At 48.0% G+C, this 21139-nt stretch overlaps 1 protein-coding gene across 1 annotated transcript in view; it reads right to left on the bottom strand.

The window, feature by feature from the left end:
• The window catches only part of PPEF1 (protein phosphatase with EF-hand domain 1), a 185373-nt gene extending 165519 nt beyond the window's left edge, over positions 1 to 19854 (bottom strand). Inside the window, exon 1 of the mRNA XM_063953095.1 lies at positions 19780 to 19854. Coding sequence (XP_063809165.1) covers positions 19780 to 19854 — 75 coding nt within the window. The remainder of the gene's footprint in view (positions 1 to 19779) is intronic.
• Positions 19855 to 21139: the final 1285 nt, after the last annotated feature.

Genomic DNA, 21139 nt, shown 5'->3' with positions numbered 1-21139 from the left:
CCCGCAAGGGGCTCTGTTGAGATCGACAACCCCTCCCGGCACTCTGCTGCCAAGATCCCGCCGTTGGTATGCTGACCTTGGGGATCCCAGCAGCCTACCTTCCCCTTCACATTCAGGTACTGTAGGACTATTATTCAAAGTACAGTATCAACTACCTTCTACCCTCACTAATCACTAATTATAATTATACAATACTTGTGGCCTGGTTAATTAACAACCTCAATCTCCCTTACCCCTGAAGTTGTGTATTCCATTACTTTCTAGAGTTATAGTTTCTATGTGTGATAATATTGAATATGGCATTAAGTGATGTGTGATATCAAGGTGTTGGCACAATGCTGGTATTTCTAAATACCATAATTGTTTTTTTAATTACTCAAACCTGTATCCCATCTAGTACAGTCATTTATTCAAGCTTTCTATCATGTAAAACTGCTCCATGGAGCATTGATAAGGACAGTGCATGTCTTCCATTTCCACAGGAATTTAGATATGCTTTTGTAGAAAATGGTTTAGGGGGTAGCTCCATCTTTTTAATAGTTGCCATTCTGCCCATCCACAATAACACTATATTTTGCAATTGTGCCTGGGGGGGATGGGGGGGACAGAGATATCAGTTTACCGGGCCCCTTTATTTCTTTCGCTGGTCCTGGATGCAGTCACATTTTCTAGTTTATATGTATATTTAGATTTGTTTGGAATACGTTCCAATTTCCAGATTATTATCTTCTGATTGATTAAGTAATATGAATTGTGAAGGTTAGTGCTTCTCCTTTCCTTTGGTTTTATATTTGATATTTTAGTTGTTTGTTTGAGCTACTGTTTTATATTTGTTTTTGCACCATATATAGGAAAATACAGTATATTATTATATAACATAATATTTTGAAAAGGTGAATATATTAAATAAAACATTGTTTCTCTTATGTCCTAGAGGATACTGGGGTCCATTTAGTGCCATGGGGTATAGACTGGTCCACTAGCACTTTAAGAATTTGATAGTGTGCGGCGGTTCCTCCCTCTATGCCCAACCTACCAGAAATTGTGCCTGGAGGAGCCTCCTGAAGAGTTTTATGCATTTATTTTCTATGTTTGTTGTTTTCAGGCAGGGCTGGTTGGCACCAGCCTGCCTGCTTTGTGGGACTTGGGGGGGGGGGGGAGATAACGGCCCAACCTCTTCAAGGGTTAATGGTCCCGTTCCCGCTGACAGGACACTGAGCTCCTGAGGGAATTATTCCCAAGCCCCACCACGGCGAGCGTACATTCCCACAGCACGCCGCCTCCCCTAATAGAGCCAGAAGAATGAAGAGTGGTGAGTACTGAGCCATTATGGCGACATGAGGGTACGAAGATACATGGCTTCTAAATGGGGAGGACTGCGTCTCCAGACACAGTACACAACTGCATCTCAGTACACTGTACACAGTACCCAAACTGGCAAACACAGCCTTAAAATGGTTCTGCTCCATTTTAAGCACAAAAATTACCTCAGCCAGTATAAAAAAAGAGGGAAGACCGCGCGCCATTGAAGGGGCAGGGCTTCACTATGAGAGGATCCAGCAGCTCACCAGCGCCATTTTCCCTCTGCAGTGGAGACAGACGCTGACTGACAGGGACGCGCAGCTCCTCCGGTGTGACTCCAGATGACCTCAGCGGTACCAGGGGGTCATAGCGGGGGGGGGGAGCGACTATTAGTGTACTAAGTCCCCTATCAGGGTACTTAATCTGCAACCCGGCTAAGCTTGGCATTAGCGATAAGGGTGCGGTGGGGGCTGGCTCCAAACAACTCTGTGTCTCCCTGAAAGGCACTTTGTGGGTTACTTGTGCTTAGCCTTTTCCTGTGTGTGCTGTCACATTTACATTATGTCAGGCAAAGAGTGTGTTTCTTGTAAAGCGGAGTGTTCCTCTTCATCAGGGGGCTCACTACTGGGTACTCAGGGTTCACAGAATAGCGGGCTGAACCGGAGTGGGTTAATTCTCTTAAAGGAATGATCTCCACTCTTTCTACAAAATTGTCCCGCAATGAGAAAGAGACGCAATACTTAAAACAGACTGTGGATGAGTTTATGCACAGAGACTCAGTCCCCTAAACAGCGTCTCAATCCCCTCCCATTTGTCCGCAAAAGCGATCTCTGACCCATATCCTGCAGTCTGACTCTGACGCTGGCGGGTCAGACATGGAGGAGGGAGAGGTGGATTTGGAGTGGGGGATGCTACTCTGTCACAGGGAATAGAGGCTCTTATAGAGGCTATCAGAGATATTCTGCAAATTCCTGATAAGGTGTCAGAGGAGTGTGAGGAATCTTATTTTAACGTAAAAAAGAAATCCTCAGTTACTTTCCCTGTGTCAAAGGAATTGAATACCCTGTTTGAAGAACCATGGGTCAATACTGATAAGAAGTTTCAAATCCCTAAAAGGTTGCTCTCATCTTTTCCTTTTCCTCTGGAGGATAGGAAAAAATGGGAAAATCCACTGATAGTGGACGCATTAGTCTCTAGGCTGTCACGTAAAATTGTATTGCCTGTTCTTGGTGCAGCCGCCCTGAAAGACATGGCTGATCGTAAAATTGAGACTACACTCAAATCATTGTACACAGCTGCTGGGGTGGCCCAAAGACCCACTACTGCATGTGCATGGATCACTGAAGCCATTCCTAAATGGTCAGGTAACTGAGGGGTTAGATTCCTTATCTAGGGGGGATGTTGTCTTACTCCAGGCATATACAGGACTCTGCAAACTTTATGGTGGAAGTCATAAAGGAAATAGGCATGCTTAACGCACGCACCACCACTATGGCAGTGTCGGCATGCAGGGGCTTGTGGCTACGCCAGTGGACTGCTGATGCGAACTCCAGGAAATGCGTGGAAGGCCTACCATTCACAGGAGAGGCCTTGTTTGAGATTAATTAGACAAATGGATCTCCACAGCTACTGCGGGTAAGTCTACGTATCTCCTTCCGCAGCCTCCCCCAACCAAGAAGACTTATTCAGCTTCTAAGTTACAGTCCTTTCGGACGGCCAAGTTCAAGGGTAAATCCAGAGGTGCTTCTACATCCTCCAGCGGCGCAAGAGGTAAACCACGCAAACCAGCAACAGCAGGTGCTCAGGAACAGAGCTCAGGCTCTGCTTCCTCAAAGACTTCAGCATGACAGTGGACCGCAATGCCTGGAAGGCTGTCAGGTGGGAGCCCGACTACAATTTTTCAGTCAGATCTGGTCAAATTCGTGCCAGGATCCCTGGGTCATAGATCTTATTTCCAAAAGCTCCTGCCTCACAGATTCTTCAAATCAGGCTTGCCAGTTTCACAAGAGGCAAGTAACTTTACAGCATGCCATCCAAAAACTGGTACAGACTCAGGTCATTGTTCCAGTTCCACCTCATCTACTAAACAAGGGGTTCGGTAAGACCAATTCTGAACCTCAAGTTTTTGAACTCGTAGTTATGAGTGTTCAAATTCAAGATGGAGTCTCTGAGAGCGGTGATCTCAGGTCTGGAGGAGGGGGAATTCCTAGTGTCTCTGGATATCAAGGATGCGCACCTTCATATTCCGATCTGGCTGCCTCATCAGGCTTATCTCCGGTTTGCACTGCAGGACTGTCACTACCAGTTCCAGGCCCTGCCATTTGGTCTCTCCAATGCACCGAGGGTGTTCACCAAGGTGATGGCAGAGATGATGTTTCCACTCCGCAAATAGGGAGTGAACATAATTCCGTACCTGGACGATCTCCTGATAAAAGCGCCGTCCAGGGAAAGGTTGCTGGACAGCATTGCTCTCTCAACCAAACTCCTCCAGGATCACGGGTCGATTCTGAACCTTCTGAAATCTCACCTAGAGCCAACATGGAGGCTCCCATTCCTGGGAATGATACTGGACACGAAGTCACAAAAAGTGTTCTTTCCATTGGAAAAGGCATTGGTAATCTAGTCGATGGTTCGGAATGTCCTGAAGTCAACCCGGGTGTCGGTGTTTCTGTGCATTCGCCTTCTGGGGAAAATGAAAGGTTTCACGCAAGACCCTTCCAGCTCGATCTGTTGGACAAATTGTCCGGATCGCATCTTCACATGCACCAGAGAATCCGTCTGTCGCCAAAGGCCAGGATTTCCCTTCTGTGGTGGCTACAGTCTTCTCACCTCGTCGCAGGATGGAGGTTCGGAATTCAGAACTGGTTTCTGTTAACCACAGACGCAAGCCTCAGAGGTTAGGGAGCAGTCACTCAGGGGGTGCAGTTTCAGGGAAGATGGTCAAGTCAGGAAATCATCCTTCCAATCAACATTCTGGAACTCAGGGCCATATACAACGCTCTTCTGCAGGCCTCACATCTTCTTCAAGATCGGGCAATTCAGGCCGTGTCGGACAATGTGACAGCAGTAACGTACATAAACCGACAGGGCGGAATGAAAAGCAGAGTAGCAATGTCAGAGGTGTCAAGAATTCTCCTCTGGGCAGAAAGAAACGCTGTGGTGTTGTCAGCGGTGTTCATTCCGGGAGTAGACAACTGGGAAGCAGACTCCTCAACAGATACGACCTGCACTCGGGGGAGTGGGGCCTTCACCCGGAAGCGTTCAGGTGCTTGACAAGTCGATGGGGATATCCATAGATCGACATGATGGCCTCTCGTCTCAACAAGAAGCTCAGGCGGTATTGCTCCAGGTCGAGAGACCCACAGGCGGTGGCGATAGACGCCCTGACAACTCCATGGGTCTATCAGATGGTGTACGTGTTTCCTCCACTTCCTCGGATCCCAAGAATTCTAAAATGAATGAAAAGGGAAAAGGATCAAGCTATTCTCATTGCTCCAGACTGGCCAAGAAAGGCCTGGTACGCGGACCTTCTGGAGATGCTCCTTGAAGATCCGTGGCCTCTACCTCTTCACGAGGATCTTCTGCAACAGGGCCCGTTTGTCTATCAGGACTTACCGCGGCTACGTTTGAAGGCATGGAAGTTTAATGGCTGATTCTAGCCAGGAGAGGGATCCCTAACAAGGTTATCCCGACTATGATCCAAGCCAGTAAGGGGTAACGTCTAAGCATTACCATCGTATTTGGAAGAAATACGTCTCTTGGTGTGAGAGCAGAAATTATTCTGCGGTGGAATTTCATCTGGGACGTTTCCTGCTTTTTCTGCAGGCAGGCATGGATGTGGGCCTGCGTCTGGGCTCCATAAAAGTCCAGATTTCGGCCTTGTCCATTTTCTTTCAGAAACAATTGGCTTCTCTCCCTGAGGTCCAGACGTTCTTGAAAGGTGTTCTGCACTTCCAACCTCCCTTTGTGCCTCAATGTGTGTGCTGCAGTTCCTCCAATCGAACCACTACAGGAGGTGGACATAAAATATCTTATGTGGAAGACCGTCCCACTGTTGGTCTTGGCTTCAGCAAGACGTGTGTCGGAGCTGGGGGTTTTGTCTCACAAAAGTCCCTAGTTAATTTTCAATGAGGACAGAGCTGAACTCAGAACTCGTCAGCAATTTCTTCCTAAAGTGGTGTTCGCATTTCACATCAACCAACCTATTGTGGTTCCGGTTGTCCCCGACACCTCTGCTACTTCAAAGTCTTTGGATGTTGTGAGGGCTTTGAAGGTGTATGTGAAAAGAACAGCTCATCACAGAAAGACGGACTCACTGTTTGTTCTTTATGATCCCAATAAAATTGGAAGTCCTGCTTCAAAGCAGACAATTGCACGCTGGATCAGACTTACTATCCAGCATGATTATTCCATAGCAAGTTTGCTGTGTCCAAAAACTGTACAGGCCCACTCTACTAGGTCGATGGGTTCTTCCTGGGCGGCTGCCCGGGGTATCTCGGCTCTACAGCTCTGCTGAGCAGCTGCTTGGTCAGGTTCGAACACGTTTGCTAAGTTCTACAAGTTCGATACTTTGGCCTCTGAGGACCTTCAGTTTGGTCAATCAGTTCTGCAGGAACCTCAGCACTCTCCCACCCGGTTTGGGAGCTTTGGTACATCCCCATGGTACTAAATGGACCCCAGTATCATCTAGGACGTAAGAGAAAATAGGATTTTAATTACCTACCGGTAAATCCTTTTCTTGTAGTCAGTAGAGGATACTGGGCGTCCGCCCAGTGCTTCGTTTTTCCTGCACTGTTACTTGGTTAAGTAATGTTGGTTCAGCCGTTGCTGTTCCTGTTTCAAGTTTGGTTAGCTTGGCTTTCCTCTTGTTGTGTGCACTTGTTCGGAATCTCACCAGTATCCTTATCTATCCTTCTCTCAAAGTATGTCCGTTTCCTCGGGCACAGTTTCCTAGACTGAGTCTGGTAGGAGGGGCATAGAGGGAGGAGCCAGCCCACAGTATCAAATTATTAAAGTACCAATTGGCTCCTAGTGGACCCGACTATACTCCATGGTACTAAATGGACCCCAGTATCCTCTACGGTCTACGGGAAAAGGATTTACCGGTAGGTAATTAAAATCCTTTAAAAAAAACAAAAACATAGTAGGATAAGACAGAACAGAGGAACATTGGGCCTAATTCAGACCTGATCGTAGATGTGCTAAATTTAACACATCTATGATCAGTCTTCAGACATGCGGAGGGACGCCCAGCACAGGGCTAGTCCGCCCCGCATGTCAGGCCCGACCCCCTTCTCCGCACAAGTACAAAAGCATCGTACAACCACAATGCTTTTGTACTGGAAGAGTAGCTCCCAGCCAGCGCAGCTCCTGCACTCTGGCAGGGAGCAACTCGTCGCTGTTCGGTTCACAGTGGCTGCGTGTGACGTCACGCAGCCGCCGCGGCCCGCCCCCAACGGTCTGGGCTTGGCAGCGTTTCCCAGACCGCGCCGCCTAAACGGCGGCCAAACGCCACCGGACCACCCCCTCCCGCCCAGCAACCGCCTCTGCCTGTCAATCAGGCAGAGGCGATCGCAGGGCTAAGACGGCCGTCGGCTGTCTGACATGCACCAGCGCACTACGGCGCATGTGCAGTTCAGACCTGATCGCTGCGTGCGAAAACAAACAGCAGTGATCAGGTCTGAATTAGCCCCATAAACCATATAAATATGCATTACAACCACCCAAGACAGTAGACACGGAAGCTGAAGCCATACATAACTGTACATATTAGAGCAGATAAGACTGCCAGAGACTATGCGTACTGTCTCAGAAAAGAGCGATTACAGCAAACTTCTCCAACCCCTCTTCTCTTCTAAAACACCTTTGAACTTTGACGTGTGGAATTGGTGGCAGTTAAGGAAGGGAGTTTGGTATTTGTGACCTGCACACTGCATACAGTACATAATGACAGCAACAATGGTGACAAATAAACATTGGGGGAGATCTCAGGGACATCACTTTTTGATGGTCTTGAAGGGTTTCCTTTCCGGTGGAGCATTAATTAATTCCTATTGGTGGCCACTAGAATGTTGCACAATAAATGTTGTGGCAATTTGAATGGTTGGAGAATTCAATGAGAGATTCAAAGAAGAAAGTGTGGTCTGCCCTACCTATACTTACAGGACCATTAGACGGGATCAGTACTAAATCCCGCTGGACGGGATCCCGGCGGTCGAAATCCAGACGCCGGAATCCCGACCACACAATCCCGACAGGGGTGGCGAGCGGAACACAGCCCCTTGCGGGTTCGCTGCGCTCGCCACGCTGCGGGCACACTAATTTGTTCTCCCTCTATGGGTGTCGTGGACACCCACGGAGGGAGAATATGTCGGGATTGTGCCGGTCGGGATTCCGGCGTTGGTATTTCGACCGCCTCCCCATTAGACACCAGGCTCCATGGCCAAGTCTGCATTTTGAGGTGCCCATGTTACATACAATTAAGAGAAAAGATGACTGATGAGTACGATTATTTTTCATTGTTTTCATTTTTTTACAGAAAAGACCATAATTTTAGTTGAGAGGTAAACCCCTAATTATACTGCACAACAGAGGAACACAGAAGTAGGCATAACATACCTTAACAAAATTCATTTTCATCAGGAGGAATTAACAAAAGGGAACATTGACAAGCTGTGATTCAAGCCCAGGTCCCCAGGTGTATAATTATATCATATTACTGCTGCCTAACATTGCTGCTTATGTAAAGGCACACTACCTCCAAAACAGACTTAAACTGTAAGTATCATTGCAGAAGCAATACTGAAAGGGAAATGAAAACCTTTTAGCATTACATATTAACAACATATAGGGGGTCATTCCAAATTGTTCGCTCGTTATTTTTTTTTCGCAACGGAGCGATTAGTCGCTAATGCGCATGCGCCAAGTAAATTTGCTATGCAGTTAGGAATTTTACTCACGGCTTAACGAGGTTTTTTCTTCGTTCTGGTGATCGAAATGTGATTGACAGGAAGTGGGTGTTTCTGGGCGGAAACTGGCCGTTTTATGGGTGTGTGTGAAAAAACGCTACCGTTTCTGGGAAAAACGCGGGAGTGGCTGGAGAAACGGAGGAGTGTCTGGGCGAACGCTGGGTGTGTTTGTGACGTCAAACCAGGAACGACAAGCACTGAACTGATCGCACTGGCAGAGTAAGTCTCGAGCTATGCAGAAACTGCACAGAGAAGTCTTTTCGCAATATTGCGAAACTTTCGTTCGCAATTTTGAGAAGCTAACATTCACTCCCAGTAGGCGGCGGCTTAGCGTGTGCAAAGCTGCTAAACGCAGCTTGCGAGCGATCAACTCGGAATGAGGGCCATAGGGCGGTATCCTATTGCCTGCGCTAATTTACCGTATGACAAAAACTGGCTATTTAGTATTATTGGGATATCCAGTTAAAGCCTGTTTTAACCAGTTTCGATAACACATGGGATCTGGGATAAGTTCCCGGAACCAAGTGTTATCACTGAATAACGTGTCTCTGAGGTCTGCTTATCGGGGATTCTGCTTTACACTAGAGATGAGCGCCTGAAATTTTTCGGGTTTTGTGTTTTGGTTTTGGGTTCAGTTCCGCGGCCGTGTTTTGGGTTCGAACGCGTTTTGGCAAAACCTCACCGAATTTTTTTTGTCGGATTCGGGTGTGTTTTGGATTCGGGTGTTTTTTTCAAAAAACACTAAAAAACAGCTTAAATCATAGAATTTGGGGGTCATTTTGATCCCAAAGTATTATTAACCTCAAAAACCATAATTTACACTCATTTTCAGTCTATTCTGAATACCTCACACCTCACAATATTATTTTTAGTCCTAAAATTTGCACCGAGGTCGCTGTGTGAGTAAGATAAGCGACCCTAGTGGCCGACACAAACACCGGGCCCATCTAGGAGTGGCACTGCAGTGTCACGCAGGATGTCCCTTCCAAAAAACCCTCCCCAAACAGCACATGACGCAAAGAAAAAAAGAGGCGCAATGAGGTAGCTGTGTGAGTAAGATTAGCGACCCTAGTGGCCGACACAAACACCGGGCCCATCTAGGAGTGGCACTGCAGTGTCACGCAGGATGGCCCTTCCAAAAAACCCTCCCCAAACAGCACATGACGCAAAGAAAAAAAGAGGCGCAATGAGGTAGCTGTGTGAGTAAGATTAGCGACCCTAGTGGCCGACACAAACACCGGGCCCATCTAGGAGTGGCACTGCAGTGTCACGCAGGATGTCCCTTCCAAAAAACCCTCCCCAAACAGCACATGACGCAAAGAAAAAAAGAGGCGCAATGAGGTAGCTGTGTGAGTAAGATTAGCGACCCTAGTGGCCGACACAAACACCGGGCCCATCTAGGAGTGGCACTGCAGTGTCACGCAGGATGGCCCTTCCAAAAAACCCTCCCCAAACAGCACATGACGCAAAGAAAAAAAGAGGCGCAATGAGGTAGCTGACTGTGTGAGTAAGATTAGCGACCCTAGTGGCCGACACAAACACCGGGCCCATTTAGGAGTGGCACTGCAGTGTCACGCAGGATGTCCCTTCCAAAAAACCCTCCCCAATCAGCACATGATGCAAAGAAAAAGAAAAGAAAAAAGAGGTGCAAGATGGAATTGTCCTTGGGCCCTCCCACCCACCCTTATGTTGTATAAACAAAACAGGACATGCACACTTTAACCAACCCATCATTTCAGTGACAGGGTCTGCCACACGACTGTGACTGATATGACGGGTTGGTTTGGACCCCCCCCAAAAAAGAAGCAATTAATCTCTCCTTGCACAAACTGGCTCTACAGAGGCAAGATGTCCACCTCATCATCACCCTCCAATATATCACCGTGTACATCCCCCTCCTCACAGATTATCAATTCGTCCCCACTGGAATCCACCATCTCAGCTCCCTGTGTACTTTGTGGAGGCAATTGCTGCTGGTCAATGTCTCCACGGAGGAATTGATTATAATTCATTTTAATGAACATCATCTTCTCCACATTTTCTGGATGTAACCTCGTACGCCGATTGCTGACAAGGTGAGCGGCGGCACTAAACACTCTTTCGGAGTACACACTTGTGGGAGGGCAACTTAGGTAGAATAAAGCCAGTTTGTGCAAGGGCCTCCAAATTGCCTCTTTTTCCTGCCAGTATAAGTACGGACTGTGTGACGTGCCTACTTGGATGCGGTCACTCATATAATCCTCCACCATTCTATCAATGTTGAGAGAATCATATGCAGTGACAGTAGACGACATGTCCGTAATCGTTGTCAGGTCCTTCAGTCCGGACCAGATGTCAGCATCAGCAGTCGCTCCAGACTGCCCTGCATCACCGCCAGCGGGTGGGCTCGGAATTCTGAGCCTTTTCCTCGCACCCCCAGTTGCGGGAGAATGTGAAGGAGGAGATGTTGACAGGTCGCGTTCTGCTTGACTTGACAATTTTGTCACCAGCAGGTCTTTCAACCCCAGCAGACTTGTGTCTGCCGGAAAGAGAGATCCAAGGTAGGCTTTAAATCTAGGATCGAGCACGGTGGCCAAAATGTAGTGCTCTGATTTCAACAGATTGACCACCCGTGAATCCTTGTTAAGCGAATTAAGGGCTCCATCCACAAGTCCCACATGCCTAGCGGAATCGCTCCGTGTTAGCTCCTCCTTCAATGTCTCCAGCTTCTTCTGCAAAAGCCTGATGAGGGGAATGACCTGACTCAGGCTGGCAGTGTCTGAACTGACTTCACGTGTGGCAAGTTCAAAGGGCATCAGAACCTTGCACAACGTTGAAATCATTCTCCACTGCGCCTGAGACAGGTGCATTCCACCTACTATATCGTGCTCAATTGTATAGGCTTGAATGGCCTTTTGCTGCTCCTCCAACCTCTGAAGCATATAGAGGGTTGAATTCCACCTCGTTACCACTTCTTGCTTCAGATGATGGCAGGGCAGGTTCAGTAGTTTTTGGTGGTGCTCCAGTCTTCTGTACGTGGTGCCTGTACGCCGAAAGTGTCCCGCAATTCTTCTGGCCACCGACAGCATCTCTTGCACGCCCCTGTCGTTTTTTTAAAAATTCTGCACCACCAAATTCAAGGTATGTGCAAAACATGGGACGTGCTGGGATTTGCCCATATTTAATGCACACACAATATTGCTGGCGTTGTCCGATGCCACAAATCCACAGGAGAGTCCAATTGGGGTAAGCCATTCCGCGATGATCTTCCTCAGTTGCCGTAAGAGGTTTTCAGCTGTGTGCGTATTCTGGAAACCGGTGATACAAAGCGTAGCCTGCCTAGGAAAGAGTTGGCGTTTGCGAGATGCTGCTACTGGTGCCGCCGCTGCTGTTCTTGCGGCGGGAGTCCATACATCTACCCAGTGGGCTGTCACAGTCATATAGTCCTGACCCTGCCCTGCTCCACTTGTCCACATGTCCGTGGTTAAGTGGACATTGGGTACAACTGCATTTTTTAGGACACTGGTGAGTCTTTTTCTGACGTCCGTGTACATTCTCGGTATCGCCTGCCTAGAGAAGTGGAACCTAGATGGTATTTGGTAACGGGGGCACACTGCCTCAATAAATTGTCTAGTTCCCTGTGAACTAACGGCGGATACCGGACGCACGTCTAACACCAACATAGTTGTCAAGGCCTCAGTTATCCGCTTTGCAGCAGGATGACTGCTGTGATATTTCATCTTCCTCGCAAAGGACTGTTGAACAGTCAATTGCTTACTGGAAGTAGTACAAGTGGGCTTACGACTTCCCCTCTGGGATGACCATCGACTCCCAGCAGCAACAACAGCAGCGCCAGCAGCAGTAGGCGTTACACGCAAGGATGCATCGGAGGAATCCCAGGCAGGAGAGGAATCGTCAGAATTGCCAGTGACATGGCCTGCAGGACTATTGGCATTCCTGGGGAAGGAGGAAATTGACACTGAGGGAGTTGGTGGGGTGGTTTGCGTGAGCTTGGTTACAAGAGGAAGGGATTTACTGGTCAGTGGACTGCTTCCGCTGTCACCCAAAGTTTTTGAACTTGTCACTGACTTATTATGAATGCGCTGCAGGTGACGTATAAGGGAGGATGTTCCGAGGTGGTTAACGTCCTTACCCCTACTTATTACAGCTTGACAAAGGAAACACACGGCTTGACACCTGTTGTCCGCATTTCTGGTGAAATACCTCCACACCGAAGAGCTGATTTTTTTTGGTATTTTCACCTGGCATGTCAACGGCCATATTCCTCCCACGGACAACAGGTGTCTCCCCGGGTGCCTGACTTAAACAAACCACCTCACCATCAGAATCCTCCTGGTCAATTTCCTCCCCAGCGCCAGCAACACCCATATCCTCCTCATCCTGGTGTACTTCAACACTGACATCTTCAATCTGACTATCAGGAACTGGACTGCGGGTGCTCCTTCCAGCACTTGCAGGGGGCGTGCAAATGGTGGAAGGCGCATGCTCTTCACGTCCAGTGTTGGGAAGGTCAGGCATCGCAACCGACACAATTGGACTCTCCTTGTGGATTTGGGATTTCGAAGAATGCACAGTTCTTTGCTGTGCTGCTTTTGCCAGCTTGAGTCTTTTCATTTTTCTAGCGAGAGGCTGAGTGCTTCCATCCTCATGTGAAGCTGAACCACTAGCCATGAACATAGGCCAGGGCCTCAGCCGTTCCTTGCCACTCCGTGTCGTAAATGGCATATTGGCAAGTTTACGCTTCTCCTCCGACAATTTTATTTTAGGTTTTGGAGTCCTTTTTTTTCTGATATTTGGTGTTTTGGATTTGACATGCTCTGTACTATGACATTGGGCATCGGCCTTGGCAGACGACGTTGCTGGCATTTCATCGTCTCGGCCATGACTAGTGGCAGCAGCTTCAGCACGAGGTGGAAGTGGATCTTGATCTTTCCCTAATTTTGGAACCTCAACATTTTTGTTCTCCATATTTTAATAGGCACAACTAAAAGGCACCTCAGGTAAACAATGGAGATGGATACTAGTATACAATTATGGACTGCCTGCCGAGTGCAGACACAGAGGTAGCCACAGCCGTGAACTACCGTACTGTACTGTGTCTGCTGCTAATATAGACTGGTTGATAAAGAGATGTCTATGTAACTATGTATGTATAAAGAAGAAAGAAAAAAAAACCACGGTTAGGTGGTATACAATTATGGACGGACTGCCTGCCGAGTGCCGACACAGAGGTAGCCACAGCCGTGAACTACCGTACTGTACTGTGTCTGCTGCTAATATAGACTGGTTGATAAAGAGATGTCGTAGTAGTATGTATGTATAAAGAAGAAAAAAAAACCACGGTTAGGTGGTATATACAATTATGGACGGGCTGCCGAGTGCCGACACAGAGGTAGCCACAGCCGTGAACTACCGCACTGTACTGTGTCTGCTGCTAATATATAGACTGGTTGATAAAGAGATAGTATACTCGTAACTAGTATGTATGTATAAAGAAAGAAAAAAAAACCACGGTTAGGTGGTATATACAATTATGGACGGGCTGCCGAGTGCCGACACAGAGGTAGCCACAGCCGTGAACTACCGCACTGTACTGTGTCTGCTGCTAATATAGACTGGTTGATAAAGAGATAGTATACTCGTAACTAGTATGTATGTATAAAGAAAGAAAAAAAAACCACGGTTAGGTGGTATATACAATTATGGACGGGCTGCCGAGTGCCGACACAGAGGTAGCCACAGCCGTGAACTACCGCACTGTACTGTGTCTGCTGCTAATATATAGACTGGTTGATAAAGAGATAGTATACTCGTAACTAGTATGTATGTATAAAGAAAGAAAAAAAAACCACGGTTAGGTGGTATATACAATTATGGACGGGCTGCCGAGTGCCGACACAGAGGTAGCCACAGCCGTGAACTACCGCACTGTACTGTGTCTGCTGCTAATATAGACTGGTTGATAAAGAGATAGTATACTCGTAACTAGTATGTATGTATAAAGAAAGAAAAAAAAAACACGGTTAGGTGGTATATACAATTATGGACGGGCTGCCGAGTGCCGACACAGAGGTAGCCACAGCCGTGAACTACCGCACTGTACTGTGTCTGCTGCTAATATATAGACTGGTTGATAAAGAGATAGTATACTCGTAACTAGTATGTATGTATAAAGAAAGAAAAAAAAACCACGGTTAGGTGGTATATACAATTATGGACGGGCTGCCGAGTGCCGACACAGAGGTAGCCACAGCCGTGAACTACCGCACTGTACTGTGTCTGCTGCTAATATATAGACTGGTTGATAAAGAGATAGTATACTCGTAACTAGTATGTATGTATAAAGAAAGAAAAAAAAACCACGGTTAGGTGGTATATACAATTATGGACGGGCTGCCGAGTGCCGACACAGAGGTAGCCACAGCCGTGAACTACCGCACTGTACTGTGTCTGCTGCTAATATAGACTGGTTGATAAAGAGATAGTATACTCGTAACTAGTATGTATGTATAAAGAAAGAAAAAAAAACCACGGTTAGGTGGTATATACAATTATGGACGGGCTGCCGAGTGCCGACACAGAGGTAGCCACAGCCGTGAACTACCGCACTGTACTGTGTCTGCTGCTAATATATAGACTGGTTGATAAAGAGATAGTATACTCGTAACTAGTATGTATGTATAAAGAAAGAAAAAAAAACCACGGTTAGGTGGTATATACAATTATGGACGGGCTGCCGAGTGCCGACACAGAGGTAGCCACAGCCGTGAACTACCGCACTGTACTGTGTCTGCTGCTAATATATAGACTGGTTGATAAAGAGATAGTATACTCGTAACTAGTATGTATGTATAAAGAAAGAAAAAAAAACCACGGTTAGGTGGTATATACAATTATGGACGGGCTGCCGAGTGCCGACACAGAGGTAGCCACAGCCGTGAACTACCGCACTGTACTGTGTCTGCTGCTAATATAGACTGGTTGATAAAGAGATAGTATACTCGTAACTAGTATGTATGTATAAAGAAAGAAAAAAAAAACACGGTTAGGTGGTATATACAATTATGGACGGGCTGCCGAGTGCCGACACAGAGGTAGCCACAGCCGTGAACTACCGCACTGTACTGTGTCTGCTGCTAATATAGACTGGTTGATAAAGAGATAGTATACTCGTAACTAGTATGACTATAAAGAAAGAAAAAAAAACCACGGTTAGGTGGTATATACAATTATGGACGGGCTGCCGAGTGCCGACACAGAGGTAGCCACAGCCGTGAACTACCGCACTGTACTGTGTCTGCTGCTAATATAGACTGGTTGATAAAGAGATAGTATACTACTAATATTATATATACTGGTGGTCAGGTCACTGGTCACTAGTCACACTGGCAGTGGCACTCCTGCAGCAAAAGTGTGCACTGTTTAATTTTAATATAATATTATGTACTCCTGGCTCCTGCTATAACCTATAACTGGCACTGCAGTGCTCCCCAGTCTCCCCCACAATTATAAGCTGTGTGAGCTGAGCACAGTCAGATATATATATACATTGATGCAGCACACTGGGCTGAGCAGTGCACACAGATATGGTATGTGACTGAGTCACTGTGTGTATCGTTTTTTTCAGGCAGAGAACGGATATATTAAATAAAACAAACAACTGCACTGTCTGGTGGTCACTGTGGTCGTCAGTCACTAAACTCTGCACTCTCTTCTACAGTATCACAGCCTCAGGTCAATCTCTCTCTCTCTCTCTCAACCCTAATCTAAATGGAGAGGACGCCAGCCACGTCCTCTCCCTATCAATCTCAATGCACGTGTGAAAATGGCGGCGACGCGCGGCTCCTTATATAGAATCCGAGTCTCGCGAGAATCCGACAGCGTCATGATGACGTTCGGGCGCGCTCGGGTTAACCGAGCAAGGCGGGAGGATCCGAGTCTGCTCGGACCCGTGAAAAAAACATGAAGTTCGTGCGGGTTCGGATTCAGAGAAACCGAACCCGCTCATCTCTACTTTACACACCTGCTTTACACGCCTGAGGTACGCGAAACCTTATCATAAAATAAATGTTGGCGGTAAGTGCTAATTGCATTGCCCCCAGGGGATCCATTAGCTGCATCCCCTGGAGGGATCCCCCTGATATACTGCAGCTAATAGGATACCCCTCATAGACCCTCTGCCTGTTAAATAAAAACTGTACGGGAGCAGCTGACTTCCTGTACAGTGCAAGTGGGTCACATTCAGTCAGAGGAAGAGGAAGTACACTGTAATTTGCTTTCCTTCTGTAACCCTGGTTAATGAGATGTCAGTGTGACAATGGGGGTCATTCTGACCCATTCGCACACATCGGTTCTTTGCTGCGGTGCGAACGGGTCGAAACTGCGTATGCTATCAACTCGGAATGAGGGCCAATATAGCTATACATAGGTATATTCATGGTGAATATGGGTATTGGCCCTCATTCCGAGTTGATCGCACGTAGCAACTTTTGTGCGATCAACTTGACGCCACCTATGGGGGAGTGTATTTTAGCATAGCAGGGCTGCGATCGTTTGTGCAGCCCTGCTATGCTAAAAAAGTTTCCTGCAAAACAAGACCAGGGTCAGACTTACTTACCCTGTGCGACGGATCCAGCAACGAAGGTCCCGAGATTGACGTCAGACATTCGCCCTCCAAACACCTGGACACGCCTGCGTTCGAATCTCCATGCCGGGAAAACGGTGAGTATCCACCCCGGAACGCCTCCCCGCTGTCAATCTTCTTGCGATCGCGCTAGCAATCACTTTCTCCTCTCTTCTCTACGATGTCCATAGATTCAGAAATTCCAGGATACTGGCTTTTCTGCAAAGAGGCCTGGACAGGTCTTTGTCTGGCCTCCCTTTAAGGTTCATATATCTGCCTTGTCGGTTTGGTTTCAGAGAAAAATTGCCTCTATACATGATGTACTGATATACTCTCTTTCTGCGAGGTACGCTGGGTTGCACAGGGAATACATCGGGGTGTAGAGGGGGATCTTGGATCCAGAGGCACCAACAGGCAAAGCTTTGACTGTCCCAGGATGCATTGGGGTCTCCTCTATAACCCGGCCTCCAGGCACTGAGAGCTCAGTTTTGTTAACCAGTCCAATGCAAGAGCAAGTAAAAGAGAAGGCAGATGTTAGTCACATAGAACCACAATCTCACGACAGGAGAGGGTATCAGCGGCTAATGCCAAACAACCCAAAGAAGCTACAGTAGGTGTGTCAGGGAGGGCGCTCTGTGGAACCCAGTGTACCTCGCAGAAAGAGTTAACCATGGTAAGTCTACCCTAACTCTCCTTTTCTGCAGCGGGGTACACTGTGTTCCACAGGGAATACATCGGGGATGTCCTAAAGCAGTTCCTCAAGGGAGGGGATGCGCCTTAGCGGGTAAGAGAACCCGGCGTCCAAAGGAAGCATCCTGGGAGGTGAAAGTATCAAAGCATAGAACCTCATGAACGTGTTAACTGGGATCCACGTAGCCACCTTGCACATTTGTTCTGTGGACGTGCCACAGCGGGCCACCCAAGAAGGTCCAACAGACAGAGTAGAATGAGCTTTAACTGCAGCAGGAGCTGGGAGTCCCGCCTGCGCATAGGCTTGTGCAATCACCATTCTAATCCATCTGGCCAAGGTTTGCTTATTAGGAGGCAGCCACGTTTGTGAAAACCAAACAAAACAAAAAGGGAATCTGACCTCCTCTTGGTTAAGGTGAAAAGATGACACCACCTTAGGCAAATAACCTGGGTGAGTTCTTAGAACTGCCCGATCCTGGTGGAATATGAGAAGGGGTGGGCGACATGACAAAGCGCCTAAGTCCAACACCCATCTTGCAGAGACAATAGCCAACAAGAACAGGACCTTGGCTGTGAGCCATTAAAGTTCCACCGATTCAAGAGGTTCAAATGGAGACTCTTGCAGAGCATTCAGCACAACAGACAAATCCCATGGAGCCACAAGAGGGACATAGGAAGGCTGAATCTGAAGAATGCCCTGAATGAACGTCTGAATATCATGTATAGAGGCAATTTTTCTCTGAAACCAAACCGACAAGGCAGATATATGAACCTTGAGGGAGGCCAGACAAAGACCTATCCAGGCCTCTTTGCAGAAAAGCCAGTATCCTGGAAGTTCTGAATCTATGGACATCGTAATTCTTCTCAGCACACCAGGTGAAAAAAGAATTCCAAACCCTGTAATAAATCCGGGCAGAGGCCTGTTTGCGGGCTTTCAACATCGTTTGAATAACCGCCTCTGAAAATCCTTTGGCTCTCAGAAGTGATGCTTCAAGAGCCATGCCGTCAAAGCCAGTCTGACCAGGTCTGGGTAGAGACAAGGGCCCTGTACGAGGAGGTCTGGTCGTTGAGGAAGTAGAAGGGGATGCTCCACCGATAGACCCTGCAGGTCTGAGTGCCAATGCCGTCTGGGCCACACTAGAGCAACTAGAAGCAGCTCTCCTCCTTCCTGTTCAAACTTACGTAGAACCCTGGGCAGGAGTGACACCGGAGGGAACACGTAAGGCAGCCAAAAGTTCCATGGAATTGCCAGTGCAACCACGAACACTGTTGCGGATCCCTTCACCTTGATCCGAAGACCGGAACCTTGTGATTGTGTCGAGACGCCATTAGGTCTACGTCCGGTAGACCCTACCTGTCCACTAGGAGTTGAAAGACTTCTGGATGAAGACTCCACTCTCCTGCATGTACGTCCTGACGACTGAGGTAGTCCGCTTCCCAGTTCAGGACACCCGGAATGAACACTGTCGATATACTCGGCAGATTGACGTTCAGACCAACAAAGGATTTTTGACACTTCCTTCATAGCCATGCGGCTTCGAGTGCTGCCTTGATGGTTTATGTATGCCACTGTTGTGGTATTGTCTGACCATACCTGAACCTGTCTGTTCTATACCAGAGGCAGGGCAAGTGATAATACATTGAACACCGCCCTCAGCTCTAGGATGGTTATCGGGAGGAGTGATTCTTCCTTGGCCCCCCGACCCTGAAAAGAGTGTTGCTCCAACACCGCTCCTCATCCCCTTAGACTGGCATCTGTTGTCAGGAGGACCCAGTTGGGGATCCAGAAGGGATGGCCCCTGCTCAATTGCTGGTCCTGGAGCCACCAGGTCAGCGACAAACGAACCTCTGGAGTCAACAAGGGATCTGATCAGATGAGGCAGGCCGTCCTACTTGGCAAGAATTAATCATTGCAGAGGGCGGGAATGAAATTGAGAGTACTCTACCATGTCGAACGTAGACACTATCAGGCCAAGCACTTGCATTGCCAAGTGAATTGACACTCTGGGGTGACGGATGAAGTGTCTTATCTGGTGACAGGTCAGTATCTGACTGTGTGTGTCCAGAAGCGCCTCTAGGTGCACCGTGCTCTGAGCTGGGACCAGCAAGGACTTCTCCCAGTTGATCAGCCATCCGTGGGCTTGTAAGCAACTCACCGTCAATTGTAGAGGACTAGAGGACATCGTGGGAACTCACCAGAATCAGCAGGTCGTCCAAGTATGGCAGGATTCTGACTCCCTGGAGACGGAGGTGCGCCGTCATCATGGCCATAACCTAGGTGAAGATCCAAGGAGCCATGGCCAGTCCGAACGGCAGCACCTGGAATTGATAGTGACTGTCGCCAATAGCAAACCGCAGGAACTGCTGATGTGATATGGCAATAGGAATATGCAGATAAGCATCCTGTATATCCAGGGATACCATGTAATATCCGGGTCCCATTGCCAGCACAATAGAGCGCAATGTTTTCATACGGAACTTGGCGACCCTCACAAACTTGTTCAGTGACTTGAGGTTGAGAATAGGACGAAAAGACCCATTGGGTTTCTGCACAAGAAACAGGGTCGAATAATAGCCTGTGCCCCGCTGGCACTGAGGTACCAGCACAACCACTCCTGTACTCGGGAGAGAACCTACCACGGTTTGCAGAGCCTGCACCTTCAACAGATCCAAAGGGAATACCGCAGTGCAGAACTGGCGAGGGAGACGTCTCTTGAAGGAGATAGCGTATCCGTGAGAGACAACTTCCAGTACCCAAGCATCTGAAGTGGTCTTTACCCAGACCTGGGTGACCTGTAGAAGTCGGCCTCCCACCAGGGGGTCCCTCAGGGGGAGGCCCGCCCCGTCATGAGGCAGGCTTGTCTTGTTTTGAAGCAGGCTGACGGGCTGCCCAGGATGGCTTCGTCTTGGGATTGGTGGTCTTGGGAGCACAAGATTGTCTGGGGTAAGACTGACCCTTGGCTTTCCCTTGAGGTCGAAAGGAAATTAAAGTGGTAGTCTTGAACGATTAGTAGGAGGAAGAAAAGCAGTCTTAGCAGCTGCCAATTCAGACACTATTTTATTCAGGTCCTCTCCAAATAAAATGTTCCCAGTAAAGGGGAGTACCTCCAAGGTCTTTTTGGAGTCCAAATCCAATTTCCATGACCTTAACCACAGTATGCGGTGAGCCAGGACCAACGTGGATGACGCTTTGGCTGCCAGTACCCCCGCCTCAGAGGATGCCTCCTGAATGTAGTAGGCGGCGGTGCATATGTGAGACAGGTATTGTCTGGCCTTGTCAGAAATATCCTCAGGCAGCTCATCCTCTAACGCCTGAACCCACGCCTCAATACCCTTTGTGGCCTAAGAGGCAGCTATGGTGGGCCTATGGATGACCCCTGCGAGGGAATATATAGACTTCAGGCATCCCTCCACACGCTTATCTGTTGGTACCTTCAGGGAGGTGACAGTGGTGTCAGGCTGAGTAGACACCACGAGATGGGTGATGTGAGAATCCACTGGCTGTGGGATTTCAGATTTACTACATAACTCTCCAGGGAGAGGATATCGAGCCAAA

The sequence above is a fragment of the Pseudophryne corroboree genome, chromosome 2, assembly GCF_028390025.1.
Source record: "Pseudophryne corroboree isolate aPseCor3 chromosome 2, aPseCor3.hap2, whole genome shotgun sequence".
NCBI lineage: Eukaryota > Metazoa > Chordata > Amphibia > Anura > Myobatrachidae > Pseudophryne > Pseudophryne corroboree.
The sequence above is the reverse complement of the archived record's forward strand: the minus strand, read 5'-3'. Positions and strand labels throughout refer to the sequence as shown.